At 39.0% G+C, this 25,254-nt stretch overlaps 1 protein-coding gene across 34 annotated transcripts in view; it reads right to left on the bottom strand.

Annotated features, from left to right (window-relative positions):
- LOC108031365 (calcium-activated potassium channel slowpoke) overlaps positions 1 to 25,254 on the bottom strand; it is a 42,715-nt gene that overhangs the window by 10,574 nt on the left and 6,887 nt on the right. For 3 of the 34 annotated variants that reach the window (XM_017104651.3, XM_050889176.1, XM_050889178.1), the window contains exons 5-16: positions 24,866 to 25,017; positions 24,389 to 24,556; positions 22,927 to 23,018; positions 13,140 to 13,250; positions 11,057 to 11,162; positions 8,973 to 9,125; positions 8,270 to 8,425; positions 6,367 to 6,479; positions 5,172 to 5,330; positions 4,811 to 4,887; positions 4,118 to 4,153; positions 2,042 to 2,113 (exon numbers count right to left, since the gene is read on the bottom strand). In XM_017104651.3, coding sequence (XP_016960140.1) covers positions 2,042 to 2,113; positions 4,118 to 4,153; positions 4,811 to 4,887; positions 5,172 to 5,330; positions 6,367 to 6,479; positions 8,270 to 8,425; positions 8,973 to 9,125; positions 11,057 to 11,162; positions 13,140 to 13,250; positions 22,927 to 23,018; positions 24,389 to 24,556; positions 24,866 to 25,017 — 1,395 coding nt within the window. The other 31 variants (XM_017104672.3, XM_017104673.3, XM_017104679.3 and 28 more) reach the window with 20 other exon arrangements.

The following is a 25,254-nucleotide window of genomic DNA, read 5'->3' as shown; positions in this document are numbered from 1 at the left end:
TCCTACGATACGTGAACAGGTAGAATTGTATCACGAATAAACGATACTATACGACATGGTACGATGCGATACGATACGAAAGATACAATACACAATATGTGGTTAACGTTTGTACAAGATACTTTACGACATACGAGTACGATTATTAGGTTATAGAATGAGTTATAAACACGCCGACTCGACTGATAACAAAATGGAAAGAGCATGGATAGTATGGAGTTCATACGGAAACACAACGTCTGAACGAGTATGTCTCTGAATATGTAGTATCCAAATGGTTGATTCCAATTTAAACTGACTCAAAACGAACTTCGGTTGGTTGGTCTTTACTTTACTTAGTTTACTACACACTCACACGCACACTAAGGTTAAAGTTGAATATGAAAGTACACAATTACTAGAACGAACGAGTAGAAACGAAACATGTATGTGTGTGAGTTGCTGTGTGTAGTGCGTTAGTGTTGGAAAGGGGGCGGGTGGTTCTGGGGTGGGCGGGGCCAGGGGCGCAGTGTGTTCGTGTTCGTGTTCTGTGTTCTGGGTTCTGTGTTCTGACAAAGATTGATTGATTTTCGATTGTTTGGCTGCCTGATTGATTGGCTTGGTTTTTGATTGGTTTGCTGAATGGCGTAGGCAGCTGAACAGTAGCAATTAGAGTTGGTTAGTGGGTTAGTTGGTAGTTAGTTTGGCGCTATGAACATGTAATCAAGCTCTGCTCTTGGCTGGCAAGAGAGTCTTTGGGGCAGATGTAAGGTCGAATTTCGGTTGCCAATTGGAGTCATGTGGGGATTCGTGGTTCTGGGTTCTGGTTATGAAATGTGTGTGTTGTATGCTTATCGGTTACAGTAGTAGAGTAGTAGTAGAGACAGAGACAGGATATAGAGAGATAGAAAGAGACAGAGAGAGAGAGAGTGAGAGAGTAGAGTAAGTTATACGTACTTGCACGCCCAACCATTTGTACGGCTCGGACGCCTTTCCGGAAGGTGGCCACTGTTTTTGTTTCATGAAAACAGAATTTTATAGGATTCGTGTGAATAGGTAAATGATGGCAAGGTAATGATTGTTGATTTCAATATAATTTAGTTCATCTTCTTCTCCTCGCAATCTTCGTATGCTTATCATTGGAACATCATTCAACAAATGATGGGTAAATCAAGATACAGGAAATTAAATACGCTATAACGGAAATCATAAGTAAATCGCACGGCACACGTTGTACTTGAACTTTCGTAAATATATATGCTGATATATTCATATGCGGTATGCAGTTTATGATTATAAATAGGTATATGCAGTGTATATAGAGAATATATACTAGGTATGCTTTCGTATATTATGACATTATACGCGCTTCTCGGGCGAACCAAACCAGAAATCGTAAACTAATTTAGTTCTATAGTAAGTAATGTAATATTTATACTGAGTACGATAGAGAGAACGATGGAGCGATAATAGGGAGCACAAGTACCAACTGAACTAGAACTGAAACCGAATTCGTTGCAGTTGAATGACACCTTATCCCCTGTTTTCCTGTCTTAATTCTACCCAGTTTCCTCTCAACCTGAACCATTAGGTTTCTAATTTCTTGCGGGGATTAGCAGCTAACAGCTTTTCCAGGTTTTTAGCATTAACTAAGGCACACAAACGTACATCAATTGTACATCAATTTAGTAATTTTGATTTAGTTTCCACGTTCAATTAGATTTAAAAGGGTGACCATTGCTTTTAATACATTTGGCAGGCCAAATCTTGAGAGCGCTCACCAAAGTCTTACTTATTAATAAAAAGATTTCTAGTTAAAGAGGAAATTTTCTGTACCTTTCCCTTGAGACCAACGGACATAATATATTTACACCTTTTTGTAAAAGATCCCTTTGGTCATCGCTCGTGTTTCTTTTAGATTCGTTGGATTAGGAATGGGTTTAGCAGCAACAAATAAATCTTTTGGCTTGGTAATATAAAACGGATATTAATAAGGATAGAGCGCCGCAAATCGCAAATAATCGGTTTGGTTTCGTTTGAGGAAATGGATTTGAAAGCGTACCCTCCATTGTATTCATCACCGACGTGATGCCTTGGTTGACCATGCCCGTCTGCATCATAATCATGCCCACATCTGCAAGATGGTTACGTTTTGGTATTCAGATAGACACTCGCTCAGCCACACAATCAAATGCATATAGTTCAGTTAAGTATATAACAGGCCTGGAGATCTGGGATCGGATCGGGATTGGTTCAGAACTTAAGCTCTAGGCACTACTACTGCGAACTGCGAACTGCGCTTCACACATATTCAGCTGCAACATTGGATCCCGTGTCGCTGGTTCAAAGCCATAACGCAGGCAACGCAAACTCGGCAAACTTACTAACTACTTAAGAACATTTCCAGCTAAGTGGGGTGTTTACAGATTAAGATTTAGATTCACAGAGTGTGGGTAGAGACTGTTTAGGTGTTACGCTACATAGAAACCAAATACATAAACGTCGGTTATTGTCTGGTAACGCTTTTTGTTAACGTCTGCCGCAGCCTGATCTAATGTTATTTACACTTCTTCGCCTCGCAGCTACTCGTGGTTATATACAATCGCGTTGGTAATAGATATAAATGTAAATAGAGATCTGTGAGTGAGGTGAGTGCCACGCCAAGAACACAAATCAAAGGAAAAGTGTTAGGGGATTCGTAAGGACGGCGCAGCATTTCAAGAACTTAGGTCTACCGGTAAGTATTAAAGATAACTTTATTTAATCATAAGTATTAGGAAGAGTATTTAAATCAGAGCTGGATGCTGCAAAGTGAGTCAAAATTGATCGAAAATAGAGTATATTCTTCTTATAAAACATTTTGTTGTATGGTGATGGTGTGATAAATGTAAATCGATTGTTGTGCTCATTTCCATGCACTTATTTTGATCTTGTATTATTCTCAACACATAAGTATAAAGTACAAAGATAAGAGGGAGTTACAGAGACAGAGAGAGCAAGAGCGAGGATTAGCGAGACAGACTTTTAGAAAAATTGTGCAGATTCGGGTTTGGAATAAAAATTGATCATCAAAAAGAGGGCTATGGAGTGTGGCTTATAAAAAATAGAGATGGTAAAGGGTATGCATGCCGATTTAATGAAATACAAAGCTGAAGATCGATTTGCAAAAAAGTCTTTAATTTTAAACAGAGAATTAAGTGGAATAAATTTAATTTTAAGTGGCGCTTGCTGCTCATATAGATATGGGTCAATATATCGCAGATTCTCCTTTGTATTTCACCGCTTTGGGCTGGCACATTACTCATACGCCCCGTAAAACACAAAATCGTAGGTGTCAACTATCTGTGGTTGTATCTAATGTCTTGTTTTGTGATGGTTAAAGGAAAAGCGAGTTTGGTTAAGATTTCTTGCTGGTTGACTGTGGCTGTATATGATAGGTAATCAAAGAACTGGGGTTGCATATCGCACAAACATATTTACAAGGTCGATGATAAGTTATGTTGTTGAGTTTTTGCTTTTCATCCTCGTCGAATGTATGGGAGTATATAGTTAGTTAATCGTTATAGGTGTGGGTGTATTTAACTGGTACTTCGTGGGTTACAAAGAGGCGCATGTCAAAACAAACAGTGACCGAAATAGAACTGGACATGGGCAAGGTAAACGGGCAGGACGGAATGGTTCCTTGTTAATATATATAGTAGTATATGCCGGTGGGTGGTTATGATATCGGAAATGGTCGGTTCGTGGTCGGGGCTGAGCACAAGAGACGGTCCAATGTTTTGCTTTGCAAAATCGTTCAAAAACTAAAGACAAACAACCAAAATCAAAGGAAAAGTCTTGATTTTGTTGTGCTCTCGGTAAGTGTGAGGTGCTGACGGGGAGTCTGGGTCTGGGAATCGGGACCTTCGCCTTGCTGTATTCAATGTACAAACAAAAGGTAATGGGAGTATGCAAAATGTACTTTATACAAAAGTTGGAATCGTAACTGGAATCGGTATTGGTTTTGGTTCTGGTATTGGAATTGGATAAAACTTCAAAACTGAGAAGTGTTTGTGTGGTTTTCAAGTGTTTCGGTTTTGTGGGAGATTTGAGTGTGTTTTCTTTTATTCTGGGTTATTCGGTTTGTAGCTTGATTTACCTAAGTCATCGAATTTGCTCCTGGGCTGAACAGTCACTGTGGGACAAAGTTATGGCATTGGGTTGTATTATTTGGTATTAAATTGGATTCGATTTCGGTTTTATTGGTTGTATTTGGTTATGTCACGTTGCAAGTGCGGCACACACAATCGCACACACGCGTTGTGCGAGGGTTGTTCGAACAGTTGCAGCCATGACAATGGGTGTTGTTGATTCGGTTCGGTTATGCATAGTTATAGTTATTGATATAGTTAGTTGTTGTGGTTGGTTGTTGCAGTTTTTGGTTTTGAATTCATTGAGAGCGAGGCCACACGCGCCAACACACATACATAATAAATATATAATAAAAACATGGATATTTTTGTATAAAAACATGTAAAAATATACGAGTAGTTTCATGGTAGAGTGGTAAAATATTTAGATATTCATATAGGTTAGAAAGATTGCGCCTTATACCTAGAATCTGCCTCAACATTCGCTAGGTCCTTCTTACAAACTAAAATCGAGTGGTTACTTCCTATCGTTTCTGTTTGGCTTACTCGACTCTGGCTGTCTTCGAGACGTTCGATTCACAAACGAAACAACAAATCAAATACATATTGAAATCAAAACGGATAAGTTGAAATCAATCCATAGATACGTAAAGACTCTAAGAGATAGTTGTGGGTACTACTTGGTACAAGGGTTTGCTTACAGTTTTTGCATTTGCATTTCTTGATCAGCGTCTCGTCCTTGATGTCCTCGTGGCAGGCTTTGCAATAGAACCAGGCACTGTAGGGATTGAAATAGTTATTAAAATGTTTTCCTAAACTTAAGCTTCTTCTGGTTGTCGCTTTAAAAAACATTTACTCGGGTTTATAATTATTAAATGCATTAATAATCAATAAGGAAACTTAGTTCAAAGAAAATCTCAAGGATAGTCCCACAGAGTCTTAAGATGTTTTTCTATCTATAGGAAAACTCCTTATTATATATTATATTGTTTTATTATTTTTATTTTTTGATATGAATGATAACCAGAATCGGCCTCGTAGACCCACTGGGTGACCTCTTACCGCTTCACCTCGTCGGCGCTTTGTGCTATGAAGAAGCCCTGGGTGTTGGCCTGGATCTTGGCCCCCCTCGGGTTGATGGAAATCTTGCTGTCCGCCCCCTCCTCGGCGCCCTTGATCTCGATGGCCAGCAGCAGAAGCTTCAGCTTGGAGAAGCACAGTCTAGACGCGGGGAAGAGGGGAGTTAGTCCCTGGTCGCCCGATCGCACTTCAACTTAGCCTAGGTTTGCTTTACACGTAATTGAACCTAGTTTAGTATGCTACAAAGGTGTAGTCGAACTCTCTCAAAACAGGGCATGCTCTTGGTGTGAGTGTGTGTGTGAGTGGGTTTTTGAGTGTGTGTATGTGTCGTTGTACTGGTGAGTGCTCTGAAAGCGTACACTTAAAAAAATAAACAGTCAAGACGGTTGACAAGTCAAAAATAGGCATGCTAGGCAAAATGCTAAGAGGTAAACTAGAAAAAATAGTTGGTTTTAAAAAATGTTCGTTGAGGAAATCAAAACTACGGACAGTGAATCATCAGCGGTCCATTGCCAACTAGGGTACACTCTAAAAAACATTCTGCACATGCAATGAGTTCGGGGTCGGGGGTGGAGTCACAAGTGGGCTGTTCTGTGGTGGTTCTCTAAATTATTTGCAGTGTGCGTGTCTGACGCTCTACGAATCGCAGCGAGCTGAGTTCGGAGTTAGCAAGCGACTGTGGCGATCGGATGCGGATTATAGTTGCGGTTACGGATACTATACGGCATACGATATTCGGTATACTGTATACTAGGTACGGTTTCAGATGCAGTTGCGCCAATCGAAATGAGTGTGGGTTAATATACAGGTTGTTCAATGCGTTCGCCCTCGAAAGGTTAGTTCTCGGGTTCTGGATACTGGTGGCTAGTTTGGATCTTTCAGTGGCTATGGTTCTAAAGTATGGGCTTTGAGTTTTTCGAGATACATTTGATGGCCAGAGTTGGGGGTGGGGAGAGGCGACAAACAATTGTTTAGTTGTTGATTGTTATTATGAGGAAGGAGAGTAAATCAAACGGAATCGAATCAAGTTGGTAAATAATAGGAAAAAGAATTGGTAAACAAACTTATTCTGTACAATGCAAAAAGTTGTAGTAGTAGTAGAAGTAGTAGTATTTTTTATACAGTTTGCATATAATTTGGTATTATTTTTTCTCTAATTTCTCATTTTGAGTCTTACTCGCTGGCTTGTGGGAATGTCATGCCGGTAAATGAAGGTGATAGGGTTTCGGTGTACATCTCACACCCTGTACCTTGAAGATAATCATTTTGCCAGGCCTGTGTGTCTGGTGACTGAAAGTTAGAAAATGGTTTTGTTGTGGTTTGCATTTAGTAAGTTCGCTAAAGTAACTACGTGGCGCATTATCGGTTTGTTCTAGGTTGTTTGTTGTTTGTCTGTTTGGTTTTGGTATTGGTATTTGGTTTTTGGCTTTGGTTTTGTGTGGCTGTGGCAGGTGGAGTAGACTAACAGAGATTTTGGGGGACAGGTCCTACGCGAACACATCTCATAGCTGGGACTCTGGCGACTGGATTCTGGGTCATCTGGGTCTACGGCACACATTTCAACAGCTGGCGAGTATCGGTGCTAGGAGTGTGTACTGCTGTTTTGGATGTGCTTGTTTCTGGGTCAGGCATTGCATACTCTGGCATTGGCTTTTGGCTTTGGCTTGGGCTTGGGCTTGGCATAGAAGTACTGCTTCGATCTCTGGGCTTTTCATTTTTGTTTGGCATTCGGTCTGTACACTTTCTGGCGAACTGGCGAACTTTACAGCATTGAAGAAGGCACGAGCATTGGGGTGGCATCAAGACTCAACCGAACCGAACGTGTGTCAAATGAGCAGAAATCAAAAGGTCGAACTGAAACCATCAGGAACGGAAAAGAACCAACTCAAACTAAAATGCACGCTGCAAACTTAGAACTGTTACTGAGATACGGATAGATAGAAAGATAGATTTAGATAGATAGAGAGAGATATGTGGAGCGCTCCGCTCACACAGATACCATACATTAGCGATTGGGTGTGTCTGTTTGTGTGTGTGGTGTTTGTTTGTCCTTAAATAAAGAGTCGGCTGAACCGGCTGGGCTGTTTTGAAGTTTGCTTTTGAAAATGAAGGATAAGAAACCATATTTTGTATTTGCAAACACTGAAGGCATTTTGAACACTTAGAACACTCAATTACACAAAGAATTTGCTTGAAACAACGACTAATTTTCACAGTGTAATGTTTGGCAGGTGTTTTTGTGTGTTTGTGTCTGTGGTCTGTTTCTGGTTTGGAAAATCAAAAGCTAAGTTCACTGGCAGGCACATTTACACGTTGCAACACTTAGATCGGTGTAAACGTGCCGGATCTTCGATCAAAAATAAATCAAAACAATCAACTAAGGAGAGATTTACAACGACGATCAGAACTGAGTGAAAACAAATAACAATGTGTTTACTTGTGGTGTGTGTGAGAGTTGTGAGGTGTTCCTCCGGCCTACAGGAAACCCAGTAGTGATTCTCTACTAAATCAAATCTCGAATCACTATTGAGCTCCAGCCTGTAGGCCGAATATACATATGTTGTTCATGGTGTACGATATTTTGTTTTTTTTTTCGTTCAACGCTGCACGATTAACAAGTAGAATAGAGTAGGTAGTAGTAGATACGATATAGTATTTTAAAGTTTTCTTTTTGGTACGAGTATTACGATATAGCTTATGGTTGGAAAGTTGGAAAACTGCCAGCTGCGTGACTTACTCAGTGGCCTGAGCAAATGGTATTCCAATAAATGTGGGACTCAATGTTTCAGTGTACATTTCCATGCCAGTGCCGCGCAGGTAATCATTTGTCCAAGACTGCATGTCTGGCGACTATGGGTTAGAGACGTAATTTAGAGACATTTGGATTGATAAATTCGGTAGGTTAGAGGTACACCCCACATAATGCTGCCCCCTGGGCGGAACACTGTCTGCGGATCTGTAATCTGTAAATCTGGAAAATATCTAACTTCCGGCCTGCTTTCACTGGGCGCCAGTAGTGTGAGTGTGTCTGGTATTTCGTAGGTGAGTGGCCTGATCTCTGGGACCGCGTCCCCACTTACCGTCTTGAACGATCGCATGGCGAACAGGTTGGCCATCATGGTCGAGAACCCGGGCGCCAGGCAACTCTGGGCAATAAAGCCCAGCTTCAGTTCGGCCAGACAGATGACATCGTCGCCCTGCTTCCAGTCCCACGATGGTATGTTCAACAAGTACGCCTAGATATGGAAATTATATTAATATGAATTATTTTAATATGCATAAAACTAAAAACATTAAAATGTTTGCTTTTCAACAAGGCTTGGGTGTAAATAAACTTAGGAAATAATTTTTGATAACTTATTTAAAAAACTCTATAGTTACTTATAAATACATCTTAAAGTTTAATGATAATAAAGATTAAACTTCTAAAGGTATCTTAAAGTATGTAAACTATTTGACTTCTGTGTTGCATACTTTTAGACACCTTAATAAATCCTCTTAAACCGTAATGTGTTGGTAACTTTTTTTAATACAATACATACATTCGTTGACATGAATACATTTTTAAAAGTTTCAGAAGTAAAAAAAACTTACACTTCTAAAAGTGTATAGAATATGCAGTTAAGTAAAGCCATTTGACTTTTGTGTTGCATACTTTTAGATACTTTAGTAATAATTTTGAAACCATAGTGGTTATTGCTTTATTTTACAAACCTTTATTATTATAATGTTAATTAGGTAATAAGGAGGTACCAATGTTATTTCAGCTAGAGATCCACTCACCTTGTTATGGTACTGCATCAGCTGGATGATGACTCGAATGTCGTCGCTGTAGTTCTTGATCGAGATGACTCTCATGATGTTGGCAGCATCTTCTGCGTCGGGATCTTGGCAATATTTGTTAGCTAGCACGAGGCAGGCGTCGGCTTCATGTACCTGGATTTTCGGGGTTCGGGATATAGGGAAGATCGAGATCAAGAGAGTAACCGATTAGCACTGGATTGTGGTGGTCAGCCAGTTAGCTTGATATGGTCAGACTATGTCTATGGGCATTTGATGTTTGTCTCATGTGAGTTAGTTTTGTTATGTTGAACTGTTCAAAGTAGTTTGTTATGGTTCAGTGATTGTTATTGTTACTGTTATTGTGAATATATATTGCAGAGGTGTCACGTTTAGAGCATTGTCCACAATATAAACAATTAGTAAGCGGTTTGGTTTACACGCACATCGACTGGACAACTATGGTACGAGTATGAGTACTTAAATGCCACAGGTGAGTGTTTGTATTTGGCTCGATCTGGCTGCGATCGAGGCCGTACATTGTTTGTTATCTTGCATATACATTGCGTACGTAGTAGGGTTCTTTAAGGTACGAGTAGTATTCATTAGCAGTGCCCACGGGGGGCGGTTGGGGAGATAGTTAGCGGTTGTACAGTGGCTGGGTGGGTGGGTTGCTGGACACAGTCTTTCGGTTTCAACTCCAAACTAAGGACACATTAAGAAATCATAAGGCGAACGCTCGGTGCATGGCTGTGGGTGGCAACGGGTAGGTGGTTTCGGGTGGGGTGGCATATTACAAAGAACAAGTACACAGAGGATTCGGGGTGATCAGTGTACGGAAATCAAATACCAAAGCCCCATACAACTGAAGAGCAACTCAAGTGGGCATTAGACAATAGATTAGCACTAGCTATGTACAGGCATCTGTATCCGATTATAGACATGCAGTCTGCTCGCATGCAAAAGATTAGCTTAGATACGGTGGAAAGTAATAATCTGTATCGCAACATCGCACTTTACAAGGCCAAGCGAAGGCTGCTCAAGAAGGCCCACTCAAGGGATATCGATTAAGCTGATATATACACAAAATATACGGATTAAGTATCTTATTTTATATATTTGTACATCCCTGCTTCGCAGTCGCATAAATCTTAAAACATGATTAATTTAAAATGTCAGATAAGCAAGAAATAGCTCCTCTTACAATCATTAAAAATACTTTAAAACCAAATAATTTTTATACGTTTTTTTTAATTTCGTTATAGCACATACAATGGTTTTTAAGACCAAGATATATTTATGCGTCTCTCCCGATTTATTAAAAAAAATTTAATAATTTCTCAATTAGGCTTGTTTAAAATCTTTAATAAATAATAGCAAAAAGAAACTGATTCAAGCTTAGCCTCTAAATGAATAGTTTTACCTGTTCAATAAATCTTATCCTCGCTCAAATAAAATGTTACCCCTTAATGTCATAAAAAAATTATTGGTGTCCTTACTGTACATTAACAATTAACTTAACAGTTACAGATAAATACTTAGCACATACATTAATAAGAAATTACGTATACGTTAATAGTTGTTAGTAATGCGGCTTAGTAAGGATAAATTAAAATGAATCCATTTTATTTCGATTACACAACAACTTCAACATCAATTAACTGTGTTCCGTGTACGGCGAGTGTTTGTTTCGGGTGTTGGCTTGCGATTCAAAGTCTGTTAGTTTGTTGATGTTCGAATGGTTAGTCGAGTGCTGGGATCCGATGAGTGTGATGGTGTTGTACACTACACTATGTCCAGAAAAGGCATTAGATCGCATACTTCACAGACATTACACACACACACGTAATACATACATACATTGATTAATAGGCAGGTTGTAATTACATTTGAGCGTTCGTTACATAAAAAGTACGTAAGAAGTAGAAGTACGCTTATTCTGGGGTTCGGTTAATACATAATGAAACCAAAGCTCACAGGTCGAGGCGAAAGTAGACACGGAAAGGAATAGGGTAAATGAACGAACGGAAGCAAACGAACAAACAAACATAGAGAACGGATAAAATGAAAACACATTTTTGTTTTACCTTAACCCTCTGCAGATCGATCGGATTCATAATGGTTCCTTGGAAGAACTCCACGGTGGTAAAATGACGTTTGAACAAACCCTCAAGTTCCAAATCGGGTGGTTTACTTTATAATTTTCGATTGAAATTGTTTGTTTTTTCAATTTGATTTATCGTGGTGGTTGTGGGAAAATAATACAAAGTTTTTAGAGTTTTCAATGATTCCAATGTACACAGAGTTCACGTAGATTGGATTGTATTCAATGAAACAGAAGAATATCGTTGCATGTGTGTGGGTCGGTGTTCGAAACACAACAAACAATATACACATAAATATTTGTGATTGTGGTGCGATTTTCGGAGTCCGCAAATATGCAAATGAAAAGAAGAAAGTAGAAACAATGCAGACAATTGCTGAAAGAAAATCTCCAAGCCGAAGGTGCAACAAAAATCGTGATTCATTAGAACTAAACTGAACTAAAATCGAAACTTCGTATTCTCCTTACTTAAACTAGGTCTATGGGCTAGACAAAAACTCTTCTTAAGTATCTAGTTAACATACTTATCTAAGCTCTCAAGACTAAGTAAGTTCTAGGGGAGTATATAAAAACTTTACGGATATAATACAAAGGGATTATTTGAGTTAAACTTTGGTTACTACGATTTTAAAAATATAAAGTATAATAAAAGGTGTAAAATTGGTAAGCTCAGCTCGATTTTGGAAAAAAAGGAAGTATGAAAAAATTCAGCTAAGAATGTCATTCCATTAAGCGGGGTAAAAGTACTTTAAGCCGGGAAGAAAACGATAAGACAAAGGATAATGTGAAGGGGATTCTCAACTAAAATCTATCTAAAATTATATTAACATCATTTATCACGAAGCTCTGAGAGGAAATTTGAAGAAAATGCTTTCTCGAAAGCCTCATCAGCAGCAACCGGAAACCATTAATAATATTGCCATAATAAAGCCATAAAATTGCAATAAAAATAAACATAATTGAATTGTTCAAGTTCAAAGTGAGAGCGAGCATAGATTTATGGCGTATATAAGTCGAACGGGGGAGGGGCGTGTCTCGGTTTTGATTGCTGTGAAAGGTCATCAGCGAAAGTATTCAATCTTTTGTTTTCCGAGTCGGAGGGCAAACAGAGTGAGGTTGCATCCTAGCTGTTGAAGAACTAAGTTGTGGGCGTGTTTCTTGGCCACGGGCACAAAACATTCACAGGGTATAAGTATGAGTTGCATGTAAGAATCTCAGTTGTTTTTCATGTTGTTGGTTTTTAAAACACTTTTCTTTGGCCCGGACACCTGATATAGGGACTCGAGTAAATCGTTTATCGTTATTTCTGCGTGTCCTGGCTGGTTCCATGTGTGTCTCTGTGTGTCTGTAGGTGTTCGTGTGTGTCTGTGTCTATGGTTGTGGCTGTGGGTGTGGGTGTGGGCGTGGCTGTGTCTTGGTGTGTGTTGGTGTACCTTGACTCGCTCCAGGTCGACTGCGTTCATCATAGTGCCCTGAAAAAAGGCCACTGTGGTATAGTGACGCTTCAGCAGTCCCTCTAGCTCCAGGTCAGGCTCTTTGCTATTTGGTTCGTATTACATTACATGATATGGCATATATATAGTTGAGTTTAGGCATTAGTAGTTACAAAGTGAACGAAAGAGGTACTTCGAAATCATAGAGTAAACAATTTCCACTGACTGTGTGTTTGCTAGTCGCTAGATGAATGCAGATACTTAAAATAGTGCCTTGAACTAACTTAACTGGCTGGGAAGTGGACTTCCAACTATCGAGATAGCGGCCAGCAGAGGCTTCAAAATATGTCTTAATTTTAAAAGTATTATATTTCAATTTTAAGCAATCTTAAGATAGTGCAAAAACCATTGCCTACTTTCCAGGGCCGCCGCTGACCGCTTATCTCTTTATCTTTTTAGCTGCTTAAGTACTGCTCTATTTCTCTTTCTGTTGGTTTTCTTCATTATAAACTCAACTGAAAACACATTTATGAAATAATAAGTCAAATAAACAACGACACAACAAATTAGCAATACGATTGTAAACAAGTTATTCTTCTGCTTAGGGGCTAATCGGATTCTGGATGGACTTACCGATGGAGAAAGACCACTTCGACATCGACATCCTCCCGATCTTCGTGGAGAAAGTCCTTCAGGAAATGCGACACGGACTCGTACGTTATATGACCGCACACCACAATATGTCTTGTGGGGCGGTGATGGTGGTGGGTTTGGGGGAAGAAAAATGGATTAGTTTCTCGAAGTGGCATCGATTGAAACGATAATGCAACAATTTGACTTAAATCTAGTGTGGAATGCACTGAAGCTCTGTACATGTGTGACGTATGTATGTGTGTTAGATGGATGTGTGCGTGTTGCAGTGTCTCAGTATTAGTGTGCCATTAAAGCGGAAAAAGAATACTGAATTTGGTTCAAGTCATTAAATCTTAGGCCGAATCATTGATCACAGATTTAATCACATTCCTTCGATCTGCCATGAAGCCAAGTCTATAATACATAGTACATATGCTGTCAGTGTCTTTGTGTGTGAGTCTGAGTGCTTTGAATGTGTTCGAATGAGTGCATGTTCTCGGTGAGGTTATAGATTCGAGTATATTCATTGTTTTGTATTTCTGTATATTTCTTTATATTGATTATGCTTGATCGGTTTGTATTATTTATCAACTGCTTGTCGTTGCCTTGTTATGGTTATCTTTATGGCTTGTCAGTATTATTCGGTGGTAAAGTATAATTACTTTGCATTTTCTTAGAAAACAAACATTTATCAAAATTATACAAAATACACGAACTCATAATAGGAACTAAAGAACCGAAATGATAAATGCAAAATGCATGAATTTAGTCTGCTACCCCAGGGGCTTGTACACAAATCAATCAATGGCAATAAATCAAAAGTCACAAAATGAGGATCTTGTCGCCGCGTCTCGGCACTCTGCCTCTGCAGTTCGCCAATCGAAATGATAAGTATATAAACGATTATCGGAAATCAATATTGTTCTAGGTAAAGGCTTAGCTACGCACACCGTTTCGGTAGTAATCAACTTACATGCATCAAGTAAAGCATCAAAAGTAGTCAGCAACGGGCCAACGCATTTGTTTCTATATACACATTGTATAATACACTACTCTCATTCCAAGTATATATTACTTCTACAGGTGCTAGGCATACAATAGATTATGGGTTCGGGTATTTACTGTAGTCACAGTCATGCAATCAGGCAGTCAGGCAAACCGGGCAGGCATTCTTCCCATACCTAGTAAAAGTGAGTGTCAGTGCCACTACACATGCATACTTCTACGTTTTTTCTCGAGTGTTGGGTGTTTGTGGGGCTGTGATGTTGTGAGACTGTGAGTGTGCGTTGAGGATCATGGATCTTAGTCGAATAGTCCACGAGTACTAAACACCTAAGTGTCTACAAAGTCAAGAACAAAGTCAACGTAAAAAAACAAAAAGCGAGAAAGACCAAAGATCCTTCTTTGTCCGTACGAATATTTCAGTGGATTATCCACGGTTACAATAACGACTAAAAGTTCGTCTCGTCTTCTAGAAAAAATCTAAAATATTTTGATGAGCGACTTTGTAAATGTATTGTAGATCAAATCCGGATGCAAGGCTGTACAAGTGGCAACTCTTTTACCTCTACGGTGGCATTAAAAAGTGTGCTCGACTAGGTCGCTATAAAGAAAGAAGAACTTCAATTTGCATTTAACAAACAAACGAAATAATGCACTACATTCGATTAGTTCTGTGTTGCTGTTTTGTTTTCTTTTCATTGCTGCAGCTAAAGAAACGAATGGTGACATTTGGAATTAAGTTGATATTTTGTTTTTTTTTTCTTGAAATGATATAAATATATAGTGAGAAGGTTCAACATTTGATGCCTGGCCACGCATTTTCATTGTTTTTCGTTTTTCATATAGAATTGCTGCTCGGAATAAGAAAACATAAGTAAATTTCAATGCGCCAAATCTATCGCTCAGAATGTGCAATGAATGTGAGTGGGTTTCGAGGAAATCAAAACTGTGGATAGGAGAGATCTTGAAAGAGAGAGTTACAGAGTTACAGAGTTACAGAGAGACAGGAGATGTGTGTATGTTGAGACTTGGAAGGGCTCGGATACGGATACGATAGTGGAGTCGGGTTCAGTTACGGATGGTACACTCAGAACTCTCAAACGAGCGTAATTAAGGTCGGGTCCCTTGGCTAGACAACAGAGTGTGGTGTGCTATCAGGGGCCGCGTTTCGTGTCTACTCATACAACGATGCAGGTCTCCTCAGCCCAGACCTCCTACCTGATCCTGATCCGAACAAGGTGGGCAAAGGAAATCAAATGGAGTCGTCGAGCGCATCCAAACACAACACTGGCTTACGAGTTTACAACACTGAGTGGAGTGGAGGCACGGTTTCATCCGAGTCGAATTGTATACTCTATGGGTCTGTGTGTGTAGATTATGGTTATTTATCTCTTTATTGTTTGATACCGTGGTTTTCGAATGTTGAAACAGAAGTTCGCAAAGAAGAGGAAAATATCGAAATCATAACGCAAAAGAGTAGATGTGTGTAAATGTTGAAAGATGTGTCGTATATAGCATAGGGTTTATAAAGAAGTCCAAGAACTACAACGGATAACAGATTGAAGGTTTGAAGACAGAAAGATATATGTAGAGAGACAGACAGAGGATTAAGAATAAAATATGTGGGATAGATACATGGGTTTTATTGATTGATAGGTTGTATTGATTCGCTTTTCACACACAAAGATGATTCCGTTTCTCAGATGACAGCGGCATGTTGGTTTTTTTCGAGATGTCGAAGCCAGTTCTTAAGCTGTGTGTTCTAATATGGTACATTTCTAGCCAAAAATATTGAGCAAATTGAAGTCTTCCGTGGAAATTGCTTGGTATTTACAAATTGCTGTCTGTACTTGGGGAGAAAAAGTCTATAGAGAGCTCGACTCTATGCATGTGTGTGTGTACATTTTGAATTATATGGATTCTAACATTTACGTATACAATCGAATCAATATTATTATTATTATTATTATTGTATTTAGTATGCATTATTATCGTTCAATGTTAAATCGTTTAAATGGATATACATATACGCATGTATATTTGTTTATGTATATAGATATATATATACGAGTTTTACGACTTCGATAGCAAGGACTATATAGACAATTACGATAATGTAACACAATAATAAACACCAATCACTGATTCACTTCAAGGGCTAATACAAATGCAAAACGAGGCTAGGATGATGTGGCATACAGAAAAGAGACAAACTTAAGAGTATACGCTTATTGAATTTCGATTAATGCCAATCATCAGCTCTGACTTCACACTCGCTGGGTCGACCTGCAAATTACACGTATGTATCCAATTCGTTTCTAGGTGAACCAAGGGAAATAATACAGTATATACCCAAAAAAGAACACGATTAAGCCGCGTTTTCGGAACTGAAGAGAACGTGCAAATCAAACCAAAAGATAGGAGCTAAAGAATTTGGGTTCAAGATCAGGATGTACGAGTACGATATAGAGAGTAGAAAGTAGCAGAAGAGTAAGTTAATAATTTGGCGTTCAAATTCATGATGTAGTATGGAAACTCACAACAAGATAGCATTTGGTAGTTAAGAGTACGCTCATGATATAGTAGATACACTCAGAACAGTAGTTTAAGTACGAAACAATTGGTTGTATGTGGTACGATTCTCAAATACGATATCTGCAAAATGCCAATTCAAAGAACACAAAATCAAAACTGGCAAATCAAAACGCAAATCGATGGGCGAAACGCAAGTTAACGTAATGAAACTATATATATAACACAACCCGGCACAGCGCCCCACCTCCAAGGGGGTGACGTCCTCAGTTATGTTTTTTCGGGTACTTTTTACGTACTGAACTACGTAGACACGTCTAGGTCGAAAACGATAAGGAAATCAACTGAAGCACAACCAACGCAAAATGAGTTGTTCGAGAACTAAAACATATACTTTTCTTTTTCACGTAAGCAATATGGGTTTTTAGTTAAATTTTCTTGTTGATTTTTGCTTTTTTCAATTGTTTTGTGGGTGTATTTTTCCTGTGGCTGTTGCTGTTGTTGTTCTTGTGGCGGTGAGTGTTTGATCGATTGAATGTTTTGAATTTGGGCTGGGTGATTGATTGATTGGCTGATTTTGATTGATGTCCTGGATAGTTGGAATGTACAAATGTGCTGTGTTGTCGCTGTTGTTCATGTGTCGTCCCGAGCTCGCCAAGCGGTCCCACCGGGCGTATGAGTAATATATTGTGTCGCTTGAGTTGCTGATGATGATTATAGTGATTGGCGGGCGGTTGGTTGGTTGGATTGGACTGGCCATGTTTGTGGTGGCTTTGGTGGATGACTTGTGTTAGTCTGGTGTGTGTCTATGGGGATTTGTTTTCGGTTTGGTATTTTTGTAGAATCAAAATCAAATTTCAGCTACTTTTCCACACTCGCTAGGCGTTTGGCATGAATGAAGCGCAAACTAAAAGTAAATAGTCTCAATTTATATCGTTTCGATTTGTTTACTCGACTGCTTTTCGGCAGAAATTTCATTTTGATTTGGTGTTTACTCTTGGAAACATAAATACTCGTTGTTAGTTTTGAATTTGGGGGTGACTTTAGGTTGCTGTTGGCTTAAACTTATGATTGGTATTTTATTTTTGTGGTAGTAGTCTTATTGTAGTTGTTGTTGTAGTAGTTTTATATAATTTTTTGTTTAATCGGTTTGTTGATTAATTGTTTTTGATTGATTTTAAGAAAATTTGGTTTGTCTCACCTTCGCCCTTTTTCATTTTTTAATGTGCCCCCATATTTGGCTCTTGTTCCAATCAAGTCTATAATCTCAGGTATACAACTTGCAAAAATCGCCTGTTTACAGTATGAAAGATAATGATGACAGTGAAGTATTTTTGTTCTATTCGTTTTGGATTGTTGTTAAACTTAAATAAAAAGCATTACACAAATTTCGTTTGACACAGGACAGAGACACAGAAAGTGGCCCGAAGGGTCGACAGAGAGGCACACAGGTCAGATGGGTAGAGAGAAGTAGAGAGTATGAGGGGGTTTATGGGGCGACAGACTCGAAGAGGGACCCCTATACAGTAGGCACACGGTATAACGGCAGCCAAGTGGATCAGTTCGGGTATCTGATATCTGATATCTGCTGTATCGCCGCCCTTGGTGGTTCTCGATGTTCTAGCTGTTGTGTGGCTTCGTTAACCAGACCAGAAATTATCACAGTATCTTCGACCGGAAACAAGGAAAATCAAAAGCACAGTAAATGAGACCAAATAAACAGAAGGCATGTAACAAACTGATCTTATTATCTTCATAAATCGATGGGCCGCTTCAGCGGCTTGCAGCTAGTTTCTTATGGCTCTAGTGGTTTCTTGGGGTTACGTGTTGTGTGGTTAGATTACGGATTATGTATATAGTAAACATACTCAAAGACTATGTGAAGAGATAACGCCTATGTACAACTCAGTGCCAAGTACACACGCACACACATTGACTTTCAACTTCATCTTTGTGGTGGGTTTCGGTTCCTAAACTCGACTACGTCTACGAAAATCGGGTGACTCTAACAGACTAAACCGCACGTATGTGTGTGAGTGTTGGATATCGTATCGGGTGGGAATCGGTTCGGAGCGGGAAAAGTTACAGATAATGTGGAGACATGATGCTGATACTGAGTACGATCAAAGGATACTGCAACTCTTTACTGATTACAAGTATACAAATATCAATTTTATCTAGGTGATGATCATCGTAAAAACATATTCTAGCGCTCTAAGACGCCGGTTTCGTACTGGTTTCGTTTCGTTCTTTAGGTTAGACTTATTTTTATGCGTGGCTGCGGCATACAAAGTGGGTGCAAGCAAATTAACGACTTGAGTATAGATGATTAGATTGATTAGGTAGTAAGGTGTGGAATTAGTTTCGTATTGGTATGGTAAATAAATTACAAGTAATCGATATAGTATGTTGGATAAGTTGGAATTGCAAAAATTGTAACTACTGCAACTTTATTTATGTATGTATCGCATATAGGAACAAGTGGAAAACGCATGGAAATCATATCGGAAAATCAAAACACTATGCGGGAACCAAAGCAGCAACTGGGTGTAGGTGTATCTCAACCGAAAAAGTAAATAGAATGAAACCAACGCACAAACGAATGTAACAGCTTAACAGAAAGGCATTTCGGTAACTTAGGGAGAAGCCAGTCAAAGAATAGGTATTATTCTAACATATGTATGTAATATTGATTCAGCGCTAGTTTGGAGCTTAACAGTTCGAACTCAAAATCAATGACGCAGCTGAAGTTGCATAAAAACACGCAATAGTGGCTCTGGTCTATATGTACGGTAGTAATCAAAATCCAAAGACAAAACTAAACGGAACTCAAAAGTTTCACATTTCAAATACAGCGAGTCTAGCCCTTCTCCACTCTAACTCGACGGACTTCAAAGTCGCCTGGGGAACACTTTCAAATACTTCTGTAAATTATTTTTCAAAATGTATGGTTAGTGATAGTTGAGTATCGAATGATGAGCTGGTTTTTGTTTGTTTTGTGACTACCAAAAGTTTGAAATGAGCATGCTACAAATCGAACACATCAAATGCAGGAGCCCATCAAGATAGCTTTGATCAATTAGCAAAAGACTTTGTTAAAATTTACATTAAAGATTATTGAAAAAACGATGGAAAGCGACCCAGAGATTTCAAAATTTAGACGACAAAAAGTGTTGCATACCCACAGGCACCAAAAAGAAAACCATATTTTCCAAGCCACGGTTCAATGGTCTCGGGCGAAATATCTTTGATGTTTTAAGCCGTTTATGAACTTTAACAATTTTATCTCTAGCTAACAGTAAGCCTAATGAAACGCACGCAAAAATGAAGCCATAGTTTCAAACAATAAGTGTAATGTGTGTAAACGACAACGAGAATTACAGAAGGATTTGACAAGTAAATTACATAAATTATATCTCACACGGGGAACACCTTTGCTCCCTCGATTTAGTGTAATTTTTGCCACTATTCTTCGAATGTGTTTCTTTTATTTTGTTGGTAAACTAAATACAGACACATGCCGCCAAGAAACCAATGCCTTTCAAGTCCTAATTGTTTTTCTCATTTAATTTGTATTCCTTTGGTTTAGCTTTATGAAAATAACAAATCAAGACAGATACTTTATTCAATTTGGTCGCAAACCCTGGCAACGGTTCTGTTGCCCGTCAGAGTTTGGTATTTTTATGCAATTCCAGGTGACGTCAAAAAATACTCAAGGATAATGTGAAAAGTAACGAAACAATAGAAAATAATACAAAAGCTGTTGGTTCGTTGACTGAAGTTAGGTAAAGAAAATTTAGAAATACAAATAGAAGTCAAGACTCTTCGATTGCTGCGGTGTTTTGGTAATTGTTTGCTTTTATAATCATTTCTTGTTTATCTTATTATTTTCGTGTTGTATAGTTTTGGTATTTTCTCTTAGCGGTACAGCCAGCAACGTGTTCGTGTACCTTTTTCTAGGATCCTTGCTATATGTTCCACCATATTTGCTTCTCTGGGCGGCCAGTTCAGTGATTTCTGGTATCCAACTAGCGAAAACGGCCTAAATTCAACAACACACATACACATTTAGATTGATTGAGAGGTGCCAAAGAGGGTTCAGTTCAGTTTTTCAGTATTGCTGTATTTCTTATCGCTTGGTTTTCTTATTGTTGGTTCTGTTCTGTTCTGTTGGGCTAACAAATTTTTGGTGTGTGTTAGTGTGTGTGGTTCCAAAAAAGAAATGGACAAAATTATTATGCGTACACTTGTTTGGGAACAATCAACGACGACGTTGACGCTGACGACGAAGAACAGTGCAGAATGGGAACCGCTTGACCCGCAACCGACTCATACTCATACTCATATTCATATCCACACTCACTCCGCGCACTCCCTTCGCACTCACTCAAGTATTTACACCGATCCACGCACTCGTCACGGCACTCACTCCATCAGATACAGATACTTTAAGGCTAATTGTACATTACTTTACACGATTCGTCGCCACGATTTCTCGTTCGCTTGTCGTCAACGGCATCTAGTTACTGTACTCTTACTTGGATACATCTAATATTTTACATTTGTAGTTTACAATACACGATAGTGCTGGGGCCTAGACAGAGACAGGTCAAGTTGTTCGTGGAGCTCAAGAACCCTCTCGAGTTCATCTGGAAATCCTATTGGTAGTGCGCTAGTTTTACGCTATTGAAATACCATACTTTGTACAATCCTAGTTACGTTTTTACGTTTTACTATGAGTAGTTGGGGGTAAGTAGGCCTCCGAATCTTCGGATTCAATTGGTTAGTAGGGTGATGAGTAAGCAAAACTTCGGTCCCCCGAATAGCCAAGGCTCTTCCATCCTCGGGAGAGAAATGGGTAAGGGCCTTTTGGGTGAACTTTACAATATATTTATAGATGGACCAGCGAGACCGACAAATGTAGTTATATATTTAATAGGAATAAAAGGAAGTATGAATCGAAAAATACATATTGCAAAATATGTGGCTGAAGTTTGCTCTCTTCAAAAACATACGAATCGAATTACGTGTCATGACTTTGGATAATTTAATTAATTTTATCAATGCGTGACCGATGCTATTTAAGGGACATGTGTTGTAGATGTTTATAAGTGGGGCTCTATAAGTCTGTGTGGGATGTGGTACAACAATGCGCCTAAATAGTTTGCACAAATGCTTTAGGATATCGAAATAAATATATATGAACCTTGAACTATTGCAAATTGGTAAACGCATATCTTGTATCATAACTCTGGTGTTAATACGAAACGTTTAAAGCATGGCAAAGTATAAGTGTCAAACTATAATTAATATCTTGGGTAAAAATGTATATTCTGGAGACAAAATTCAAAGGAAAAATGGGCCGAAATGAACTCACGCTTGCCTACAAAGTGATTTATATGATAGACATTGCCAAAGAGTTCAATAAAAATGTTTAACGAAACGAAATAAATCAGGAAAAGCAAAAGTACCAAGGAAAATAAACAAATAAAACTGGAGAACAAAACCTAGGTAAATGGAACATTAAACTGTTTAATGGCTTTTACAAACAGATCAATGTGTGTTCGAATCTGCTAAATTGTCTCTGACTGCGAGGCAACAAAAACGGTTTGAAGTGGAATAAATAAACGCAAAAACCAAGTACAGAAGTAATGATAAAATTGTACTTTACTTTATTACTTGTTTGATGATTTATCAAATGTCATATATATATCTGTTTCGGGTTTCGAAATACTTATTTATCAAGGAACAAAATAGTTAAAAACGGACGACTTAAGAGTCGGCTGAACTACTTTTTGATGCGGGTAAGTCAACTGTATATGCGATCATAGAGATACAATGAAATTAGGGAAACAAAGTGAAAGGGTAACAGACTAATTAATTTATCGACTTCAATCAATATTAAGAATTACTGATTATCTAGCTGGAGTTTCACTTTACCCCAAACGGGTTCAAAATACTAAATGTGTGTTCTTTACAAAAGTTTTCATTTGTACTTCAACCGAACCTAACTCTTGGATTTCATTTGACAGAACTGTGTTGAAAAGTCTTCAAGATAATAGTCCTCAACAAGTGGTTATCCTTAATGCCTTTAACTAAGCTGATTAGTTTTATAAATATTTTCATGTTATACTTTTAGGTTTATTGCGCTTTATAATTTTTAGTGGATTATTTTAGAATGTAGCTTGGTGTTTTTCACATCGAATGCGTTTAAAATGTTTTTTTTTGGTTTATTATGGTTTTTATAGACTACCTCTTTCCGTGTTCTCTTTTCAGTTCACCGCCATACTTATTGCCACTACCGACGAGTTCAATTATCTCCGGTATACTGCTGGCAAACATTGCCTAAAATATTCCATCGTACACGAAATTAACAAAAATCAATTCAGCAAAAATATATGTACTGGTTAGGAGATATTAGGTGATTGTGTCTTAAGCTTAGTCTAGTTGTTATCACTATGTTTCGGTTATTTGCACTCGGGCATAAAGGAAAAATCGGAAACGCAGAGGGCTGCTTTGATGGGTTCGAAGTCGGGCCAGGACATTCACACCCAAAGGATATCTAGACCTAAAAGCGATTGGTTTCGGTTTGCTCTGGATCATTGCTGTGGTCCATTGGTTACACAAGTATGCGGCAGCCAGCACTGAAGCATGCAAGAACATTAACTCTGGGATATAACATGGGTGTGTTCGTAAAGCTCCTGCCTAACCGACTGATCCCTGGAAAAGTCCTGACTCTTGGCTGTGTGTGGTGGGTATTTCTGGTGTGTTTGGTGTCTACGAATCTTCCATTACAAAAACCAAAGCATATCGAAAGTTTCAACTCAAAAGTGATAAGGTAACTGCATGCATAAGTATCGATTATGGTAAAAGTATTGAATGGGGCGGCGTGAACGTATGAATCGAGTGCCCCCAGCTGTATAGGCGACATCTTGTGGATATCGGATGGATGTATCGAGTGGATACATCCGGGCGTGTGTGAGCGTGTCTGTGTTAGAGGTCGGAAAAAGAAAACGCGTTAAGCTCGGGTGATGAGTTAAGCTAACGAAACGTTGGGAGGATAAACGCAAATACGAAACTCGGCCGCAAGGCCTCAAATAAAGTTCCATAATTCAAAACTTGTGCAGCGGTATTAAGTCGTTCTATGTATTTACATAACGTGGCATGTACATAGTAGAAATGCAATTAACAAATGTATTGAGTATTAAGTCTATAGTTACGTAAGAGAGGGGTCGAAGGGCAACGGGGTCAACGCATGGTTACTCTAGGTTACGGCTAGGAGATGTCGAATTCAGTATCGACTACGGAGTATAGAGTTCGAGAGTGCTACACTCTGACTAGTACTGGTACTGATACTGATACTCATACTGGTCTTGCTTTGGCTACTCAACTATGGTTTCTGAGCACAACTGTACTAGTAAGTGGTAGATTAGGCGGCAACCAAAACGTAAATCATTCACACACTCCAGCACTTCCAACCCCGCGTTGGCCGGGCCTAAACTCAATGGGCATCGAGGCGGACAGAGATGGGAGAGAGAAACACTGGCTACATCTGGGTAAGGTATCTCGTATATATACGTACTCGGTTAGAACTAAAAGAAGGCTTAGACTTATCGGTATGTCTGCTGTGTGTGTTCAGACGGGTAGTTTGTTTTTCTTTTCTTATTAAATTGTGTTTAATTCATTGCACTAGTGCATGTGCTTTGCGAACTTACCAAGCCGACGAGCAGAAAGAACACGAGAAATGTTCTTCCCAGGACAGTCTCACAGTAAACGTCACCATATCCTACCGTTGACATGGTCACAATTAGGAAATAGACACAGGTCCAATACGATAAACGATGAGCATTATTAAAATCCAGCGGATCGCCAGAGTTCTCCAGCTAAATTTTAAGTAAATGCAAATGCAATTATCAGCCGCATCAGTGGATCGGGTCATCTGAGGTCCCCTCGGTGGGACACTCCACAAACACATCGATACAGATATATAACTTATATAGTGTGGGGTGTCGAAAGTGCCCTGTTTTGGGGCTCTGTAGCGGGCACAACGCTGCGTATGCGTGATATTCGTACTGGCTCCTCGCACACATTGCCAACCCGCCACAGATACACCCACACACGGGCACAACCGATCCCCTCGTGTTGGTATGTGTGTCGAGTGTTTGAGTGTGCGTGTGTGTGTTTCTACATACCAGATGTATAATGCCCGCTGCTGTTAACCACACGGATATAAAAATTGATACTAGTTGAGCCAAGCGTATGGAGCTCGATGTTTTTAGTACGTTTAAATATTGTAAAATATCTGGAACAGTCATGAGACGTAGCGCTCGAAGAAATCGAAGACCTGTTCGCAAGGATACACAAGTATATTCACAACTGCTCTTGCAGGCGGATGTTTCATGTAGAGTAGGGCACATTGCATGCATACAAATCGATCAGGACTCTTTGTAGGTCTTCAGGTGTGGCTGTTACTGTGTTTCATAGTGACTTGTGTGCGTGTGATATGCGGATATATCAATCTTGATCAGCACCGATTTGTATGCACATAACATTTTTGGAATTTCATTGGGATAGGATAATT

Source organism: Drosophila biarmipes, chromosome 3R, assembly GCF_025231255.1.
Source record: "Drosophila biarmipes strain raj3 chromosome 3R, RU_DBia_V1.1, whole genome shotgun sequence".
NCBI classification, from domain to species: Eukaryota; Metazoa; Arthropoda; class Insecta; order Diptera; family Drosophilidae; genus Drosophila; species Drosophila biarmipes.
Note: the sequence above shows the minus strand (reverse complement) of the source record. Positions and strands in the feature narration are given on the sequence as shown.